We start from the raw sequence: 22,904 nt of genomic DNA on the forward strand, positions 1-22,904 counted from the left end.
TCTAAATGCTTTAGTTTTTGAGATATAAGTCAAAAACTGCATTTTACCCTACGTTCTATTTTTAGCCATGGCGGCCATGTTTTCTGAGGAAACAGAAAATAAAACACAAACTTTTTTCTAGATAACCTAAGAATCATTCAGCTTAAGTTTGGCTTAATTTGGTTCAGTAGTTTCAGGAGAAGATTTTTTAAAGTTAGAAAACATGATAAACAAATTGTGTAAAATTGTCCTTAAAGGGCAATAACTCCTTAAGGGGTCCAATTGACAATTTTGGTAATAAAATTTATTTGTAGATCTTACTTTGCTGAACATTTTTGCTGTTTACAGTTTATCTTTATCTATAATAATATTCAAGATAATAACCAAAAACTACAAAATTTCCTTAAAATTACCAATTTAGTGACAGAAACCCAACAATAGGTTGTTAGATTCATCTGAAAATTTCAGGGCTGATAGAACTTGACCTTATGAAATTTTTACCCTGTCAGATTTGCTCTAAATGCTTTGGTTTCAAAGATATAAGCCAAAAACTGCATTTTACCCCTATGTTCTATTTTTAGCCATGGCCGCCATGTTTTTTGATGAAACAGAAAATAAAACACAAACTTTATTCTAGATACCTTAAGGATCATTCAGCTTAACTTTGGTTGGAATTGATTCAGTAGTTTCAGAGGAGAAGATGTTTGAAATAGTTTACACCGGACGGACGACGACAGACGACGACGGACGCCTAGTGATGGCAAAAGCCCACATTTCCTTTGGAAAGGTGAGATAAAAAGCCTTTGGTGAGCAATCTCACATACCCCTTTCCTCCTATATAAAAGCTTTTAGTGACCTGAAGGCATAGCTTTTCATGCTTACCTTAAGGTATTCTTCTATTCTGTTATTCTTCAAAACAGTCATATAGTCTTACACAAATCTATTTCAGTAACTTTGACCTTGAACTTAGACATAGGACTACATGTAGTGTCCTAAAAATCAATAGAGATCTCCCTCTCATTATATGTGACCATATATCCAAGTAAGGTTTCAATCCCATATTTATTATTTGAAATAGCATCTAGAAACCACTTATCTGCACAAATTGCGTTATATTTTAAGTAACTATGACCTTTGAGAATTGACCTCTAAATCAATAGGGATTTTCCTGTGTTTATATAAGAGTATATATATATATCCAAGTACAAAATGCTTTCAAACCCATGTGTAGTATTTGAATTAGCATCCATACACCACTTTTTCTGAACAAATTTCAGTAACTTTGGCCTTGACCTTTGAGGTATTGACCTCAAAATCAATAGGGATATTTCTCTCATTATATGTGACATTATATCCAAATAAGGTTGCAATCCCATATGTTGTATTTGATTAAGCATCCAGAAACCATTTTTCTGCACACATTTTGGTCTATTTTTAGTTACGATGACCTTGACCTCTGACTCATAATCAATAGAGATCTTTCTCTCATTATATGTGATCATATATCAAAGTAAGATTGCAAGTTGTTATACAATATTTAGCACATGGAAATGAAAATGACTGACAGACTGACAAAAGAACTGACTCATGGTGCAAAAACTATATACCCCTGTTACTTCAATTTGTATTGTGGTGTATCATTTGTAGTAGGGGATATATAATTATGTAGGACAAGCAGAGTTGAAGGTAAAATTAGAAAAGTCAGTTAAACTGGATATCAGACATTCAAAGTATGAGGGTAGGACAAGAGATGGTCCACTTTGCTGTTCCTTTTTTTGATTGCAGGTGGAGTTGGTCATAAATGTTAAGTGATATGACAATCTTCATATATCCTGAAAGCTTGGTATCAACTTGCCCTTTCCTGGGTTTTAATCATTATTCTGATAAATTTGTCTCTCTAGTTTCCTTAGTTCATCACTTGGCGTCTGTCGTCGTCTTCCGTCTTTGTTAACTTTTACAAAAATCTTCTCCTCTGAAAGTACTAGCCCAAATTTTACCACACCCGATGATCATTAGGGTATCTAGTTAAAAAATGTGTCCTATGACCCAGCCTGCCAACCAAGATGGCCGACATGGCTAAAAATAGAACATAGGAGTAAAATGCAAGTTTTGTCTATTATTTTGAAAACTGTTATAAATAGAGAAAATCTGACAGGAGCTGGAATGTTCAGAATGTTGAGCTCTACCTATTGTTCATATACGTCAAAACTGTCAGACGACTTCTTAAAGGAGTTATTGCCCTTAACTAACAAATTTTACCATTTTTTCTCATTTTTGCCTATCATCTTGAAAACTATAATTGATAGAGAGAGGAAACTTTAAATTGCAAAAATGATCAGCATGACAAGTTTTACAAATAAGTCTGATGGTCAAAATCGTCAGATGACTCCTTATTAGAGTTATAGCCCTTTGATGATGATTTTTTACCAATTTTTTTGCCTTATATCTTAAGAGTGCACACGCTGAAATGTCTCCCCTACTATACTGAACACTGATTTTATGTTGATAGTCCTACATATAAAGTTTTACTACAAATATCACATTAACATTTAAGATCCAAGAAAATGAGGTCAAGGTCAGATAAACCAAGCCGGAAATACATGTACACCTTTAATACAATCATTCCATACACAGAATATAGATGACATATTGCTTATAGTATAAAAGAAACAGATCAAACCATGTAAATTCTATATTGACCAATGAACCATGAAAAGGAAGTCAAGGTCAGATGAACCCTGCAAGACAGACATGTACACCTTAAAATCATTCCATGTATCAAATATAGTTGACATATGGCTTATAGTATCTAAGACCCAAGTTAACCAGGAAAACTGAACATTGACCAATGAACCATGAAAATAAGGTGAAGGTCAGATGTCACCTGCCAGACAGACATATACACCTTACAATCATTCCATACACCAAATATAGTTGACCTACTGCATACAGTATTAGAAAATCCCAAAACACAAAAACTTAACATTCAGCAATGAACCATGAAAATGAGGTCAAGGTCAAATGTCACCTGCCAGACTGACATGTAAACCATAAAATATTTCCATACACCAAATATAGTTGACCTACTGCATACAGTATTAGAATAAAATGCTCCGAAGGGCGCAGCTTGATACGACCGCAGAGGTCGAACCCTGAACAGTTGGGGCAAGTATGGACACAACATTCAAGCTTGATACAGCTCTGAATTTGGATTGTGATTAAATATTTGACACAGCATAGGTTTCTGACACAGAATGAATGTGGTCTAAGAACTTAAAAATTTTAAATTGGACATTCACCTATTATGGTCCAATATCCAAAATCTAAATACATGGTTAGATTCAGCATATCAAAGAACCCCAAGAATTCAATTTTTGATGAAATCAAACAAAGTTTAATTTTGGACCCTTTTGATCTCAATGTGGACAAAAATGATAACAGGGCCCAAAAATCAAAAATCTAAATACATGGTTAGATTCAGCATATCAAAGAACCCCATATATTCAATTTTTGTTGAAATCAAACAAAGTTTAATTTTGGACCCCGATTTGGACCAACTTGAAAACTGGGCCCATAATCAAAAATCTAAATACATGTTTAGATTCAGCATATCAAAGAACCCTAAATTTCAATTTTTGTTAAAATCAAACTAAGTTTAATTTTGGACCCTTTGGACCTTTATGTAGACCAATTTGAAAACGGAACCAAAAATTAAGAATCTAAATACACGGTTAGATTCGGCATATCAAAGAACCCCAATAATTCAATTTTTGATGAAATCAAACAAAGTTAAATTTTGGACCCTTTGGACTTCAATGTGGACCAATTTAAAAACAGGGCCCAAAATCCAAAAACTTAATACACGGTTAGATTCAGCATATTACAGAACCCCATATATTCAATTTTTGTTGAAATCAAACAAAGTTTAATTTTGGACCCCGATTTGGACAAACTTGAAAACTGGGCCCATAATCAAAAATCTAAATACATGGTTAGATTCAGCATATCAAAGAACCCCATATATTCAATTTTTGTTGAAATCAAACAAAGTTTAATTTTGGACCCCGATTTGGACCAACTTGAAAACTGGGCCCATAATCAAAAATCTAAATACATGATTAGATTCAGCATATCAAAGAACCCCATATATTCAATTTTTGATGAAATCAAACAAAGTTTAATTTTGGACCCTTTTGATCTCAATGTGGACAAAGTTGATAACGGGGCCCAACAATCAAAAATCTAAATACATGGTTAGATTTAGCATATCAAAGTACCCCATATATTCAATTTTTGTTGAAATCAAACAAAGTTTAATTTTGGACCCCGATTTGGACCAACTTGAAAACTGGGCCCATAATCAAAAATCAAAATACATGGTTAGATTCAGCATATCAAAGAACCCCATATATTCATTTTTTGTTGAAATCAAACAAAGTTTAATTTTGGACCCCGATTTGGACCAACTTGAAAACTGGGCCCGTAATCAAAAATCTAAATACATGGTTAGATTCAGCATATCAAAGAACCCCATATATTCAATTTTTGTTGAAATCAAACTAGGTTTAATTTTGGACCCTTTGGACCTTTATGTAGACCAATTTGAAAACAGAACCAAAAATTAAGAATCTAAATACACGGTTAGATTCGGCATATCAAAGAACCCCAATAATTCAATTTTTGATGAAATCAAACAAAGTTAAATTTTGGACCCTTTGGACCTCAATGTGGACCAATTTAAAAACGGGGCCCAAAATCCAAAAACTTAATACACGGTTAGATTCAGCATATTAAAGAACCCCAAGAATTCAAGAATAAAACCCCATTGAAATTGATCAAGAAATAAGCAATTTATACGAAGTATCTTCTTTTGCACAATACTGTGCAATTGATTATTTCTTGCTATTGCGCAATACTGTACAATTGACAATTTCTTGCTATTGCGCAATATTGTGCTATTGGATATTTCTTGCTATTGCACAATACTGTGCAATTGAAGATTTCTTGCTATTGCGCAATACTGTGCAATTGAAGATTTCTTGCTATTGTGCAATACTGTGCAATTGAAAATTTCTTGCTATTGCACAATACTTATTATATAATAATTTACACATCCTGTTTGGTGTGTATCTCCTACCATATCATTATTATTTGCTTTTAAATATAAATCAGAAATAACCAAATTAAAATTTAAAATTTTAAAAGAAAAAAAAAGGAAAAAAAGAAAAAAAAGGATAAAAAAAAAAAATCCCCCCCCCAAATTTTTTGAACCACCTTATGATTCATCACCCCCAAACTCAATCCCAACCTTCCCTTTGTGGTATGGTACCTTGCAGTACAATTTCACAGAGATCCATACACTTGAACACAAGTTATTGTCTGGAAACTAGAAAAATGCTTATTTTTGGCCCCTTTTTGGCCCCAAATTCCTAAACATTTAGGGAAATTACCCCCAAACTCAAACCCAGCTTTCCCTTTGTGATATGGAACCTTGTAGTACAATTTCAGAAAGATCCATACACTTACACACAAGTTATTGTCCTGAAACTAGAAAAATGCTTGTTTTTTGCCCCTTTTTGGCCCCTAATTCCTAAAATAATGAGGCAATTACCCCCATCATCAATCCCAGCCTTCCCTTTGTGGTATGGTACCTTGCAGTACAATTTCAGAGAGATCCATACACTTGAACACAAGTTATTGCCTGGAAAATAGAAAAATGCTTATTTTTGGCCCCTTTTTTTGGCCCCCAATTCCTAAACGTTTCGGCAATTACCCCCAAACTCAATTCCAGCTTTCCCTATGTGATATGGAACCTTGTAGTACAATTTCAGAAAGATCCATACACTTACACACAAGTTATTGTCATGAAACTAGAAAAATGCTTGTTTTTTGCCCCTTTTTTGGCCCCTAATTCCTAAAATTTTGAGGCAATTACCCCTTAAATCAATCCCAGCATTCCTTTTGTGATATGGAACCTTGTGGTACAATGTCAGAGAGATCCATACACTAACACACAAGTTATGTCTGGAAGTTACAAAAATGCTTATTTTTGGCCCCTTTTTGGCCCCTAATTCCTTTACTGTTGGTACCATAACCCCCAAAATCAATCCCTACCTTCCTTTTGTGGTAATGACCCTTGTGGTAAAATTTCATAGAGATCCATTCACTTAAACTAAAGTTAGAGTGCGAAAACCAATGTGTCTTCGGACGACGCCGGACGACGCCAGACGACGACGACGACGACGACGACGACAACGTCATACCAATATACGACCACAAAAATTTTTTTGCGGTCGTATAAAAATGCTTATTTTTGGCCCCTTTTTGGCCCCTAATTCCTTAACTGTTGGTACCATAACCCCCAAAATCAATCCCAACCTTCCTTTTGTGGTATTGAACCTTATGGTAAAATTTCATGGAGATCCATTCACTTAAACTAAAGTTAGAGTGCGAAAACCAATGTGTCTTCGGACGACGACGACGACGCCAACGTCATACCAATATACGACCAAAAAATTTTTAATTTTTGCGGTCGTATAAAAAGAGACCAAAACACAAAAACTTAACATTGAGCAATGAACTGTGAAAATGAGGTCAAGTCAAATAAAACCTGCTAGACTAACATGTACATTGTAAAATATTTCCATACACCAAATATAGTTCACCTATTGCATACAGTATTAGAAAAACAGACCAAAACACAAAAACTAAACTATTACCACTGAACCATGAAAATGAGGTCAAGGTCAGATGACACCTGCCAGTTGGACATGTACACCTTACAACCTTTACATATGCCAAATATAGTAGACCTATTGCTTATAGTATCTGATATATGGACTTTACCACGAAAACTTAACCTTGTTCACTGATCTATGAAATGAGGTAGAGGTCAAGTGAAAACTGTATGACAGGCATGAGGACCTTGCAAGGTATGCACATACCAAATATAGTTATCCTAATACTCATAATAAGAGAGAACATTACAAAAAATCTTAGCTTTTTTTTCAAGTAGTCACTGAACCATGAAAATGAGGTCAAGGACAATGGACATATGACAGACAGAAACTTCATATCATAAAGCATCTATATACAAAGTATGAAGCATTCAGGTCTTCTACCTTCTGAAATATTAAGCTTTTAAGAAGTTAGTTAATGCCGCCTCCCCTTCAGGATCACTATCCTTATGTCGAGCTTTCTGCGACAAAAGTCGCAGGCTTGACAAAAATTATAATAGATAGAAACTTAAATAAGGAAAAATGATCAGCAAGACAAGATCTACAATTAAGACAATATGGCGGAAATTGTTCGACGACTCCTTATTGGAGTTATTGCCCTTTAATGGCCATTTTTACCATTTTTTTGCATTTTGCCTTCTAAGTTAAAAATTATAATAGATAAATAGACACTTTAAATCACAAAAATGATCAACAAGGCAAGTTTTACTAACAAGTCAAATTTTGCTGATATAGTTAGTAAACTGTCACTCTTTATACGAGTGATTGCCCTTAAATTAGGTTTTTTTTTTGTGTTTTGAGCAAAAACTACAGAAGATATAGGGACACTAAACAGACTAAATGATCAGCAATACAAGATCAACAAAACAGAGATTTTTGTCATGAATTCTATTCTCGTCTACAATGTTGGAGGGTGTCCTTTGTTGAGTATGCACATAGACCAAGGTGAAGGCGACACAGGCTCTTTTAATAGACCCTCCAGTTTTTAGTAACAGAGGCAGCAATGGGTGATGGAAGATAAGGCTGTAAACCCAAATTCTTACAGCGTCATAAAATCTATGAATTTTTTATACATCATGTACATTTTTAAGATAAGATAAGTATTATAGATACAATGAATAAGCATTGATTCTTGAAAAAGAAACCATGAACCCGGAAGCCGAATGGTTTGTTTTTCATAAATTTACGCTTATCCATTGCATCTCTAACTTAAACTATTGTGTTGATGTCTTCTCAAAATTAAAGCCTTTTCTTAATTAGAAGGTATTGTAAGTGAGTTTAAATAAACATGTCATCATGTTTAACAATGCATTAATAAATGTTAGAATATAGCAAAGTGCTCTCGACCAATGAAATTGTAGGATTTGATGTCTCTTAATTGTGAAGAATGAATGTAAATCATGTTCTTAGTAAGGGATTATCCTATTATTTAGGTCTATTTACAGTTCAAAACAAAGAGTTTCTATAAATGAGTTACAACTGCCCTGAAGCACATTCATCAGATTGAAAGGATTTATCACACAGTGATTGAAACTGACTAAAAGTTGAATTGTGAAACAAACAAAATAAATGTGGATAGTGTCCACATGTGGACACAGATGATGCCCCTGCTTGCATATCATATAGTTATAAAGGGACATAACTGAAGAACAGTTAAAGTGACACTACCCAAATTCAACTTGATCTGTGTTTTATCAGTGGAAGTCAAAATTAAACATTGCATTGCATAAAGCATTGATTGTAGTTGATTCAACTATAATCATGGACAAAGGAAGATAACTCCAATTTTAATAAAATGCTCCGCAGGGCGCAGCTTGATACGACCGCAGAGGTCAAACCCTGAACAGTTGGGGGAAGTATGGACACAACATTCAAGCTTGATACAGCTTTGGATTTGGATTGTGATTAAATATTTGACACAGCATAGGTTTCTAACACAGATTGAATGTGGTCTAAGAACTTAAAAATTTTAAATTGGACATTCACCTATTATGGTCCAATATCCAAAATCTAAATACATGGTTAGATTCAGCATATCAAAGAGCCCCAAGAATTCAATTTTTGATGAAATCAAACAAAGTTTAATTTTGGACCCTTTTGACCTCAATGTGGACAAAGTTGATAACGGGGCCCAAAAATCAAAAATCTAAATACATGGTTAGATTCAGCATATCAAAGAACCCCATATATTCAATTTTTGTTGAAATCAAACAAAGTTTAATTTTGGACCCCGATTTAGACCAACTTGAAAACTGGGCCCATAATCAAAAATCTAAATACATGTTTAGATTCAGCATATCAAAGAACCCTAAGAATTCAATTTTTGTTAAAATCAAACTAAGTTTAATTTTACACTCTTTGGACCTTAATGTAGACCAATTTGAAAACGGAACCAAAAATTAAGAATCTAAATACACGGTTAGATTCGGCATATCAAAGAACCCCAATAATTCAATTTTTGATGAAATCAAACAAAGTTTAATTTTGGACCCTTTTGACCTCAATGTGGACAAAGTTGATTACGGGGCCCAAAAATCAAAAATCTAAATACATGGTTAGATTCAGCATATCAAAGAACCCCATATATTCAATTTTTGTTGAAATCAAACAAAGTTTAATTTTGGACCCCGATTTGGACCAACTTGAAAACTGGGCCCGTAATCAAAAATCTAAATACATGTTTAGATTCAGCATATCAAAGAACCCTAAGAATTCAATTTTTGTTAAAATCAAACTAAGTTTAATTTTGGACCCTTTGGACCTTAATGTAGACCAATTTGAAAACGGAACCAAAATTTAAGAATCTAAATACACGGTTAGATTCGGCATATCAAAGAACCCCAATAATTCAATTTTTGATGAAATCAAACAAAGTTTAATTTTGGACCCTTTGGACCTCAATGTGGACCAATTTAAAAACGGGGCCCAAAATCCAAAAACTAAATACACGGTTAGATTCAGCATATTAAAGAACCCCATGAAATCAAGAATAAAACCCCATTGAAATTGGTCAAGAAATAAGCAATTTATAGGAAGTATCTTCTTTTGCACAATCCTGTGCTATTAAATATTTCTTGCTATTGCGCAATACTGTACAATTGACAATTTCTTGCTATTGCGCAATATTGTGCTATTGGATATTTCTTGCTATTGCGCAATACTGTGCAATTGAAGATTTCTTGCTATTGCGCAATACTGTGCAATTGAAGATTTCTTGCTATTGTGCAATACTGTGCAATTGAAAATTTCTTGCTATTGCACAATACTTATTATATAATAATTTACACATCCTGTTTGGTGTGTATCTCCTACCATATCATTATTATTTGATTTTAAATATAAATCAGAAATAACCAACTTAAAATGGAAAATTTTAAAAGAAACAAAAAAGGAAAAAAAGAAAAAAAAGGAAAAAAAAATAAATCCCCCCCCAAAATTTTTTGAACCCCCATTATGATTCATCACCCCCAAACTCAATCCCAGCCATCCCTTTGTGGTATGGTACCTTGCAGTACAATTTCAGAGAGATCCATACACTTGAACACAAGTTATTGTCTGGAAACTAGAAAAAAATGTGTTTTTTGGCCCCTTTTTGGCCCCAAATTCCTAAACGTTTAGGGCAATTACCCCCAAACTCAAACCCAGCTTTCCCTTTGTGATATGGAACCTTGTAGTACAATTTCAGAAAGATCCATACACTTACACACAAGTTATTGTCATGAAACTAGAAAAATGCTTGTTTTTTGCCCCTTTTTTGGCCCCTAATTCCTAAAATTTGGAGGCAATTACCCCCAAAATCAATCCCAGTATTCCTTTAGTGATATGGAACCTTGTGGTACAATGTCAGAGAGATCCATACACTAACACACAAGTTATGTCTGGAAGTTACAAAAATGCTTATTTTTGGCCCCTTTTTGGCCCCTAATTCCTTTACTGTTATTACCATAACCCCCAAAATCAATCCCAACCTTCCTTTTGTGGTATTGAACCTTGTGGTAAAATTTCATAAAGATCCATTCACTTAAACTAAAGTTAGAGTGCGAAAACCAATGTGTCTTCGGACGACGCCGGACGACGACGACGACGCCAACGTCATACCAATATACGACCACAAAAATTTTTTTGCAGTCGTATAAAAATCTAAATACATGGTTAGATTCAGCATATCAAAGAACCCCATATATTCAATTTTTGATGAAATCAAACAAAGTTTAATTTTGGACCCTTTTGATCTCAATGTGGACAAAGTTGATAACGGGGCCCAACAATCAAAAATCTAAATACATGGTTAGATTCAGCATATCAAAGAACCCCATATATTCAATTTTTGTTGAAATCAAACAAAGTTTAATTTTGGACCCCAATTTGGACCAACTTGAAAACTGGGCCCATAATCAAAAATCTAAATACATGGTTAGATTCAGCATATCAAAGAACCCCATATATTCAATTTTTGTTGAAATCAAACAAAGTTTAATTTTGGACCCCGATTTGGACCAACTTGAAAACTGGGCCCATAATCAAAAATCTAAATACATGGTTAGATTCAGCATATCAAAGAACCCCATATATTCAATTTTTGTTGAAATCAAACTAAGTTTAATTTTGGACCCTTTGGACCTTTATGTAGACCAATTTGAAAACAGAACCAAAAATTAAGAATCTAAATACACGGTTAGATTCGGCATATCAAAGAACCCCAATAATTCAATTTTTGATGAAATCAAACAAAGTTAAATTTTGGACCCTTTGGACCTCAATGTGGACCAATTTAAAAACGGGGCCCAAAATCCAAAAACTTAATACACGGTTAGATTCAGCATATTAAAGAACCCCAAGAATTCAAGAATAAAACCCCATTGAAATTGATCAAGAAATAAGCAATTTATACGAAGTATCTTCTTTTGCACAATACTGTGCAATTGATTATTTCTTGCTATTGCGCAATACTGTACAATTGACAATTTCTTGCTATTGCGCAATATTGTGCTATTGGATATTTCTTGCTATTGCACAATACTGTGCAATTGAAGATTTCTTGCTATCGCGCAATACTGTGCAATTGAAGATTTCTTGCTATTGTGCAATACTGTGCAATTGAAAATTTCTTGCTATTGCACAATACTTATTATATAATAATTTACACATCCTGTTTGGTGTGTATCTCCTACCATATCATTATTATTTGCTTTTAAATATAAATCAGAAATAACCAACTTAAAATGGAAAATCTTAAAAGAAAAAAAAAAGGAAAAAAAGAAGAAAAAAAAATCCCCCCCCCCCCCAAATTTTTTGAACCCCCTTATGATTCATCACCCCAAAACTCAATCTCAGCCTTCCCTTTGTGGTATGGTACCTTGCAGTACAATTTCAGAGAGATCCATACACTTGAACACAAGTTATTGTCTGGAAACTAGAAAAATGCTTATTTTTGGCCCCTTTTTGGCCCCCAATTCCTAAACGTTTCGGGCAATTACCCCCAAACTCAATTCCAGCTTTCCCTTTGTGATATGGAACCTTGTAGTACAATTTCAGAAATATCCAAACACTAACACACAAGTTATTGTCATGAAACTAGAAAAATGCTTGTTTTTTGCCCCTTTTTTGGCCCCTAATTCCTAACATTTTGAGGCAATTACCCCCAAAATCAATTACAGCCTTCCCTTTGTGATATGGAACCTTGTGGTACAATGTCAGAGAGATCCATACACTTACACACAAGTTATTGTCTGGAAGTTACAAAAATGCTTATTTTTGGCCCCTTTTTGGCCCCTAATTCCTTAACTGTTGGTACCATAACCCCCAAAATCAATCCCAACCTTCCTTTCGTGGTATTGAACCTTATGGTAAAATTTCATGGAGATCCATTCACTTAAACTAAAGTTAGAGTGCTAAAACCAATGTGTCTTCGGACGACGCAGGACGACGCCGGAGACGCCGGACGACGACGACGCCAACGTCATACCAATATACGACCAAAAAATTTTTAATTTTTGCGGTCGTATAAAAATTACTTGATATTTAGAAGAAAATAAAAATTTTGCAATTTTTCCATTTCTAAAGGGGCATAACTCTAGAACAGTTACAGTGACGCCACCAAAATTCAAACTTGATCTGTGTTTTGTGGTAATAAGCATTGTATATAAGTTTCATAACATTTGGTTGAGGCAAACTATAGTTAGAAAACAGAAACGATAAATTCAGCAATTTTCCATTTGTAAAGGGGCATAACTCTAGAACGGTTAAAGTGACGCCACCAAAATTCAAACTTGATCTGTGTTTTGTGGTAAAAAGCATTGTGTATAAGTTTCATAACATTTGGTTGAGGCAAACTAAAGTTAGAGAACGGAAATGAAAAATTCAGCAATTTTTCCATTTGTAAAGGGGCATAACTCTAGAACCGTTAACGTGACGCCACCAAAATTCAAACTTGATCTGTGTTTTGTGGTAATAAGCATTGTGTATAAGTTTCATAACATTTGGTTGAGGCAAACTAAAGTTAGAGAACGGAAACGATAAATTCAGCAATTTTCCATTTGTAAAGGGGCATAACTCTAGAACGGTTAAAGTGACGCCACCAAAATTCAAACTTGATCTGTGTTTTGTGGTAATAAGCATTGTGTATAAGTTTCATAACATTTGGTTGAGGCAAACTAAAGTAAGAGAACGGAAACCAATATTGGGACGTACGTACGTACAGACGGTCAAGGGTAAAACTTAATGCCCCCTCAGCTACGGCGGGGGCATAAAAATCAAAAATAAGTTGAAACTTACTGGTGCAGTAAAATTGGTACCTTTAATTTTATTATGAAAATATTAATAACTTCAAATTACTAAAAAATTGAATAATATCAAAGCAATGCAAAAAAAGAAAAAAAGTTTTAAATAAAAAATAACCTAAATCTTTAGTTTTCCCAAATTCTGATTACTGGACCAGCGGTTGTGAAGAATAGTTATTTCCAATATTCCGATAAAATAAAAAAAAAAGGAATTTAATTTAAGTTTAGAATATGTTTAATACTTTTAAAGGCATTTTATTTGAACATTCCCCTGACTGAATGAAAAAGTATTTGATTTAAAAAGCCGGACCAAAATATTGCCTGTGAAATAAAATTAGTTGTAACTCAAAAGTATTTATTGATTTAAACTGTAAATAAAAAAAGGATAATTCCTCACTAAAATATTACATGATTTACAGTCATACTCACATCAGGAAACATATACAATTCCTACTTTTTCTTTGTACTGTTGTGTGACCTAATGTCTATAACGCATTTTTTTTTTTATATTTCCCAAATTATAAGAAAGTCCTTACATCACTAAAACTAATCCATAAATGAAATGCTGAAAAAGGAAGTCATGCATCAATTATAAACATTGCAATGACAATGAAACTAATTCTTGAATACAACCAATCGTACTTAATCATGACGAAAGAGATTAACATTCTCTTACATATACTTAGTTCACAATTAATTGGTTAAAGAAATACAAATATTACATAACACGTCTGTCTTTAATTATCAGGCATCTGAATATTAACCTTAATGTACAAAATAAGACATATTCAAACTTATTTCTAAGTATATATAATAAGTATGTTACCGAAATTTCTAGCAAGAAGCCTAATTCTAGGCACATCACGTTTTACTCGCATAGGGATTTGCAAATAAACAGAAAAACAGAATAAACTGCTTCGCTGAGTGCAGCTGGATACGCCCGCAGAGGACCAACCCTGAACAGTTGGGGCAAAAATGGACACAATATTTCAAGCTTGATACAGGTCTGAATTTGGATTGTAATTAAATATTTGATATATTATAGGTTTCTGAATAAATGTAGTCAAAGAACTTGAAATTGGTTATATGAAAGATTTCTTGCTGTTGTGCAATACATTGTGGTGTTGCGTAATACTTAGTAAATCTGTTGTCAGACTATAAACAAATAAAATCTTATAACTCGGAAACATAAAATCAAAAATTTATAAAAATCTAAAGGGAACTTACAACAATAGATATAAACAATTTACCAAAGTTTCATAAAAAATGCTGAAAGCATTTTTGAGTTATTGTCCGAAAACTGGAAAATCCCCCTTTTTGTAATGAATAAAACCTCATAAATCGGAAATGTATAGTCTGAAATTTATAACAATCAAAAGGGAGCTCATGTCGATAGAAATAAACAATTCACCAAAGTTTCGTGCAAATTGGTGAAATTGTTTTTGAGTTATTATCTGAAAACTGGAAAATCCCCCCTTTTTTAATGAATAAAACCCCAAATCTCAGAAACGGTATACCCGACATTTATAAAAAACGAAAGGGAGCTCACGTCAATAGATATGAACAATTCACTAAAGTTTCTTGCAAATTGGTGAAATTTTTTTTGAGTTATTGTCCGAAAAACTGGAAAATCCCCCCTTTTTTAATGAATAAAACCCAAAAACTCGGAAATGGTAAATCCTAAATTTATATAAACTGCTCTGCTGAGCGCAGCTGGATACGCCTGCAGAGGTCCAACCCTGAACAGTTGGGGCAAAAATGGACACAATATTCAAGCTTGATACAGGTCTGAATTTGGATTGTAATTAAATATTTGATATATTATAGGTTTCTGAATAAATGTAGTCAAAGAACTTGAAATTGGTTATATGAAAGATTTCTTGCTGTTGTGCAATACACTGTGCTGTTGCGCAATACTTAGTAAATCGGTTGTCAGACTTTAAACAAATAAAATCCTATAACTCTGAAATGTAAAATCGAAAATTTATAAAAATCCAAAGCGAGCTTACAAAAATAGATATAAACAATTTACCAAAGTCTCATAAAAAATGCTGAAAGCATTTTTGAGTTGTTGTCAGAAAACTGGAAATCCCCCTTTTTGTAATGAATAAAACCCCATAAATCGGAAACGTATAATCTGAAATTTATAAAAATCAAAAGGGAGCTCATGTTGATAGAAATAAACAATTCACCAAAGTTTCATAAAAAATGCTGAAAGCATTTTTGAGTTATTGTCCGAAAACTGGAAAATCCCCCTTTTTGTAATGAATAAAACCTCATAAATCGGAAATGTATAGTCTGAAATTTATAACAATCAAAAGGGAGCTCATGTCGATAGAAATAAACAATTCACCAAAGTTTCGTGCAAATTGGTGAAATTGTTTTTGAGTTATTATCTGAAAACTGGAAAATCCCCCCTTTTTTAATGAATAAAACCCCAAATCTCAGAAACGGTATACCCGAAATTTATAAAAAACGAAAGGGAGCTCACGTCAATAGATATGAACAATTCACTAAAGTTTCTTGCAAATTGGTGAAATTTTTTTTGAGTTATTGTCCGAAAAACTGGAAAATCCCCCCTTTTTTAATGAATAAAACCCAAAAACTCGGAAATGGTAAATCCTAAATTTATATAAACTGCTCTGCTGAGCGCAGCTGGATACGCCTGCAGAGGTCCAACCCTGAACAGTTGGGGCAAAAATGGACACAATATTCAAGCTTGATACAGGTCTGAATTTGGATTGTAATTAAATATTTGATATATTATAGGTTTCTGAATAAATGTAGTCAAAGAACTTGAAATTGGTTATATGAAAGATTTCTTGCTGTTGTGCAATACACTGTGCTGTTGCGCAATACTTAGTAAATCGGTTGTCAGACTTTAAACAAATAAAATCTTATAACTCTGAAATGTAAAATCGAAAATTTATAAAAATCCAAAGCGAGCTTACAAAAATAGATATAAACAATTTACCAAAGTCTCATAAAAAATGCTGAAAGCATTTTTGAGTTGTTGTCAGAAAACTGGAAATCCCCCTTTTTGTAATGAATAAAACCCCATAAATCGGAAACGTATAATCTGAAATTTATAAAAATCAAAAGGGAGCTCATGTTGATAGAAATAAACAATTCACCAAAGTTTCTTGCAAATTGGTGAAATTGTTTTTGAGTTATTGTCTGAAAACTGGAAAATCTCCCCTTTTTTAATGAATAAAACCCCAAAACTTGGAAACAGTAAATCTGAAATTTATAAAAAAATGAAAGGAGGCTCCTGTCAATAGATATGAACAATTCACAAAAGTTTCATGCAAATTGGTGAAATTTTTTTTGAGTTATTGTCTGAAAACTTGAAAATCCCCCCCTTTTTAATGAATAAAACCCAAAAACTCGGAAACGGTAAATCCAAAATTTATATAAAACGAAAGGGAGCTCACGTCAATAGATATGAACAATTCACAAAAAGTTTCATGCAATTTGGTGAAATTGTTTTTGAGTTATTGTCCGAAAACTGGAAAATCCCCCCTTTTTTAATGAATAAAACCCCAGAACTCGGAAATGGTAAGTCTGAAATTTATAAAAAAGGAAAGGGAGCTCACGTCAATAGATATAAACAATTCACCAAAGTTTCATGCATATTGGTTAAAGCATTTTTGAATTAATGTCCGACATGTTGACGACGGACGGCCAGACGGACAGACAGACGGTCAGCGGTATACGATAATACGTCCCGTAAACGGGCGTATAAAAACTAAAGAATAGGGACAACAAAGAGAATACAGGGATTCGAACCTAACCCGACATGTCTCTACCTTTAACTTGGCACTTTAACTCATTGATCTTAACCATGCTAACCTCGCGGCTACCAACTTATACTATACTATTATGCATATATAAAGGTACAAGCCCTGTGTGTCCGTTATACCCATGTGTATCATATGTTCATTTATATATATAAAATAGACATCTAAATTGCAACCCATTCATTGGTAACTGAGTTGATGTGTTGATGTCAGTCACACATAACAGATTTCCATGAGGGGTTCGATTCCCAGTGAAGGCATATAAAAATTGCAAAAAATAAAGGTAAGTTTTTAAATTAATTCCATTAGTGAACAGAAATCAGTAAATTAACCAATTCAAACTTAATGAAATTAGGCACACAAAGGAAACAAATTGAATATAATCTGGTGAGTCCATTTCAGCGACAGATTTAGGAAGTGTTGATTCTAGAAAAAGAATCCACGGTAAATGAATAGGCTGATGTCACGACAATGGTTTCAGATATTTTATTGGTTTAAAATCCAAAATTACAGGATTGCCACCAAAGACAATAAACATTGGCTATACATAAATGATAAACATAAAACATATATCTGTCCACATTTATAAATATTGTATATTTAAATTTGTATATCCCCTCCATTATTAAAAAATAATATTGTTACATTAGTATATGTATCTAATTTCTGCTGAGGAAGTGGTAACACAAAGTTATTTAATACTCAATAAAGCATTTCTAGAATTGTAAACGTCCCTAATGAATTTTATAATAATTCTAATTATATCATTCTCACCACACGTATGCAAAAATATAAATCTTGCTTCATTAGTCATATTTAAAAAAGAGGGAACTATTTTACTAATTTTAGAAAATAATTGTTCTCTAATTGTATTTAGTTTTGTACATTTCATAGTGAAATGAAATCCATCTTCTACTTCTAAAAGACACAAGGGACAAATTCTTTCTTCTAAAGGAGTTTTAGTATGTCGACCTTGTTCAATTTTAAGAACACTATTACTTGTGCGAATTTTTGGCAAAACATCCTATTACTTTTTTGTCAATACTTAACATTAAATAGGTTTCCAATTTGTAATTTTCTTTAAGCTGTCTATAATATGTTCTGAGCTTATTACTGTTCACTGATTTATCATCACAAAAAATATTTTCTTTCCAATAATTCAGATATCTATTATTAAGTTTGGTATGATGTGCATACAATAAACGCCTTTTTGAAATACAGTATCCTGTACATTGTAGGTTTGTAGAAGTTAAACTTAACAAACTGTTTCCACTAAATGTTCAACTTTAAATTCTAGTTCCAGCCATGTGTCCTGTTGGTTAGAGTTGTAGAATTTTACAAGTGATTGTAACTGGATCATTTCCATCATGTCCATATTGGCAGCAATTGGTCTTTTTGAAGATTTATCCAAATTTCTCCCATTAAACTTTTCTAATCTTTTACTTCAAGAAACAATGACAGACAACTGTTCGATAGCCCTGTAGGTTATCAACTGGCATCAACTTTGCATCATTTCCATAAATTTAAGCAGGAATTGGTCCTCCATTGGATTAAGAATTTTAGCAATTGTATCAAACAAATGTCTATCATTGTTTCTTGAAGTAGAAAATTAGCAAAAAGATCAATTTATACCTTTTTGCACCATCAATAACAGTTTCTTGCTTTTCGACTTTTCCACCAAATCCATTCCACCTTCCTTCACCAAATCCTCTTTTTTTCATTCCAAGTAAAATTCTCTTTCCATCTCTAACTAGAACAAGTGTCAAGATTTTGATCATTTTAGCCTAAGAAAGTTAAAAAAAGAACAACTATTCAGTAATATTTCCAGAAATGGTGCATGCTTAAATTAAGTGTGACTAAAGAATCATTTAAAATAAATGGTGAATGTGATAATGGGATACAGATGATGCCCCCGCTTGCATATCATATAAAGTTATAAAGGGACATAACTGAAGAACAGTAAAAGTGACGCTACCCAAATTTGTACTTGATCTGAGTTTTGTGGTAATAAGTATTGTGTATGAGTCTCATAACATTTGGTTGAGGCTAACTTAAGTTAGAGAACAGAAACGAAAAATTCAGCAATTTTTCCATTTGTAAACAGACATAACTCTAGAACAGTAAAAGTGACACCACCAAAATTCAAACTTGATCTGTATTTTGTGGTAATTAGCATTGTGTATAAGTTTCATAACATTTGGTTTAGGCAAACTAAAGTTAGAGAACGGAAACGAAAAATTCAGCAATTTTTATGTTTATAAAGGACATAACTCAAGAAAGGTACAAGTGATGCAAACCAATTTCAAACTTGATCTGTATTATGTGGTAATAAGCATTGTGTATAAGTTTCATAACATTTGGTTGAGGCAAACTAAAGTTAGAGAACGGAAAGGAAAAATTCAGCAATTTTTCCATTTGTAAAGGGGCATAACTCTAGAACGGTTAAAGTGACGCCACCAAAATTCAAACTCGATTTGTGTTTTGTGGTAATAAGCATTGTGTATAAGTTTCATAACATTTGGTTGTGGCAAACTAAAGTTAGAGAACAGAAACCAACTTTGGGATGTACGGACGTTCAGAAGGACAAGGGTAAAACTTAATGCCCCTCCGCTACGGCGGGGGCATAAAAATAGGCATGTTACATTAAGATGCATATGAAAAAATAAAAACACCAGAACTACATTTTTTCTATGATTTTTTTCAGAAATATTATTGAAATTTATGGCAAGATATGGCATTATGCATACAGCTTATAATAAATGACTGCCATTTGACATGCATCCTTAGTACCTTAGAGTCCTTAGCATTTCCATGAATTTAACTTGGTGCTCACCTAATTCTAGTATCAATTATATCCAAACGAAGAGCTTTTATAGATTTTAATAATGTATGTAGATTGTGGATAACATTTGACTTATCATATAAATGGCTGTGAACAATTTTAACATTTTCAAATACATGTAACTAGTAGATTCTAATATCAATTACATGTACATTGAAAAAAATTTTTTTTTTAAGATTTTAATTGCTTATTTTATTTTTAATTGGGGAAGTTATTTGCATAAGGGCTGTATTCCCCTCTACTTACATGACTTATCTATGGCTTTTTTTGCTACACATCAAGAGCAGGAATCTAAATATACCTTATCGCTACTTAGTCCAATCCAGAAAAAAACAGTCACTTAGACAACTTCCTGTTTGGGTCAAGTGTCGTAAAAATTGAAACTTTGATAGATTATGATCCACTTTTTTAAACCACAAATTAAAATCATAAAAATACTTTGTTTGAAGTGTTTATGATGGTTTAATTATGTTAAACAAAAGGGCACATATTCATATTATTTGAAGAAACTTTTCCCAAAGAACTATACATCTATCGCTTTCATGTCGATCCGGCCCCACGTCGATCCGGCCCAAGTCGATCCGTCCCACGTCGATCCGGCCCAACGTCGATCCGGCCCATATTTAAAGTCGATCCGGCCCCAATAAAAAATATATATTTATAAGGAATAAAAATAAAGATATATATTAATTGTAATTCATAAAGGTTTATGAATTTTATTATAATGTAAAAGGTGTACGGTAAAAAAAGTGGCCTTTGACAAATATTTTCTTTAGATGAGTATAAAACAAGTAGAGTGAGAGACCCATATTCGCCGCATAATTCGTTCATTTCCACTTACATCCGACCTACATTCGAATATTTGGAACTTTTTATGAAGGTTTCAGAAATTTAACTAAATGAAAAACATATGGCAAAATTTGGGGTAATTTGCTAATTTGCATAGTGGCCATTTTGCCGTCTCATAACGGCAGCCATTACAATAGGATTATATAAGCCCTTTTAATAAAAATGCCAATATGCAAATACCTATTTCGAATGAACAATTTGTTCGCATATAGGTGAATTGTACATGTTTTTAGGCTTCTGTCCGTGTACAAATGGACATTGTCTACTCTGAAATCTTTCGGCCTTTTTAGTTTAAAAATCGGAAGCGTAACCATTGTGTAATTGCTATATAAGATCAAATAAAATGACGTAAAATCGTAAAATAGCAAGATTCAAAACAGAAATACACATGCAAGAAGATATATACATGATTTGTTCGCATATAGGGAAACACCTTGTAGGTTGAATTTTAAAGTTAAATAACTTTTAACTTACCTGCTTTCTTAAGTTTTCGGCCAAATTCTTTTAAAAACATGATGATTTCAACCTTCCCATTTCGTAAAAAGTCAAATTTTAAGCATTTTCCCTTAGAATTACACAGCATTTTTGTAAATATCCGCCAAAGGAAGTTTTTAAAGATACATTAGTTTTAGATACATGACGGAAAAGGACTGGATTATCCGCAAATCTATAATAAATTATATTTTCAATCTTAAGCTAAGGGAAGTAATTTGATCAAAAGGGATAAAGTCACGTGGTGCAAATGATTTAAATAAAGTACCTTTGATTTTGCCATATGAATTGTTTGATAAAGAAATTATCTTCAAAACATTGGTTAATTGTTCTAACTCCAGAGGAAATCAAGTTGTTCGTGTACCATGGGGGACACATTTTCGCCGCAATGTATGATATGACCATCCTCATTATCCTGGTATATTATAAAAACGAATGTTTGTAATTACATGAATTAGCTTGAGAGATCAATCCTATACGATTTTTCTCACAAATATTTACTTTAAGACTGCGCATGATTGCCATATAAATCTTACATAATTGCCAAAATCATTTAAAAACACCTGTGTATTTCTCAATATGTGCGAATAACCTTGGAAATGGGGTAAACAGGAATATCAACAGTTGTAACATTACAACCAGCCTTTACCATCTATTTAGGCAAGTATTGGGTAAAGGCACACAAATTTTACAGAAAAAATAGCAAAACGGCGAAAATGTGTCCAAGGCGAATATGCGCCACCCACTCTAGATTGATTATGTTTTCATTACAAGTTTTCAAGATGATTGGGTATAATTATAATACAAACGTATATAACAGAATTTCTATTTTCACTTTTTGCTTTAATATAATCAAACTGTAATTTTGTATAAAATTCTTAAATATCTTTTTTTTGCTTTCATCATTAAACCATAAATATGAAAAAAAAAGTATATAGTTTTGTTTTAAATCTGGGAATATTAATTTGCATGTTTTCAGGTGTAAAATGGTAAAAAGCTTATAAATTCTAAATAAAGATTGCTTTATTTATTCTTATTTGACTTTTTGAACATAACAGAGTATTTCGATTAATAAAATATTTTAACGAAAATAGTAAAGCGTACTATCAGTTTTAATATTTGCATCATATATTTGTATTATATATTTGCATCATGAAGTTGTATCATATATTTGAATTTTACATAATAAAGATAGATATTTATTATTTTTGTAATTCCTTTATAAATGAAGAAATATATGTGATCTTCGTAAGCCAGTCGAGCCAGAGGCAGCACCTGAACCAGAAGCAGCACCTGAACCTGAACCAGAATTCTTTATGTTTAGACTAATATAGTGCGTTTGTTCTTGCAATTGGTGAGCTAATCAAATTGAACAAGTATAGTGCTGTTAGTTGTTCTATATATTATATATGTACTGCGTATGATA

The 22,904-nt window shown here is 32.8% G+C and overlaps 1 protein-coding gene and 1 long non-coding RNA gene across 4 annotated transcripts in view; both read right to left on the reverse strand.

Annotated features, from left to right (window-relative positions):
* The window catches only part of LOC127708740 (oxidized purine nucleoside triphosphate hydrolase-like), a 34,199-nt gene that overhangs the window by 9,687 nt on the left and 1,608 nt on the right, over positions 1–22,904 (reverse strand). For all 3 annotated transcript variants that reach the window (XM_052213870.1, XM_052213871.1, XM_052213869.1), the window contains exon 2: positions 18,928–19,079. In XM_052213870.1, coding sequence (XP_052069830.1) covers positions 18,928–19,079 — 152 coding nt within the window. The remainder of the gene's footprint in view (positions 1–18,927; positions 19,080–22,904) is intronic.
* On the reverse strand, positions 9,995–12,911 carry LOC127708770 (uncharacterized). Its single transcript, XR_007985379.1, has 2 exons — positions 12,557–12,911; positions 9,995–10,705 (listed from the first exon to the last, which is right to left on the reverse strand). It is a non-coding gene; the product is annotated as an uncharacterized LOC127708770 (long non-coding RNA).

Source organism: Mytilus californianus, unplaced genomic scaffold, assembly GCF_021869535.1.
Source record: "Mytilus californianus isolate M0D057914Y unplaced genomic scaffold, xbMytCali1.0.p SCAF_7, whole genome shotgun sequence".
Classification (NCBI taxonomy): Eukaryota; Metazoa; Mollusca; class Bivalvia; order Mytilida; family Mytilidae; genus Mytilus; species Mytilus californianus.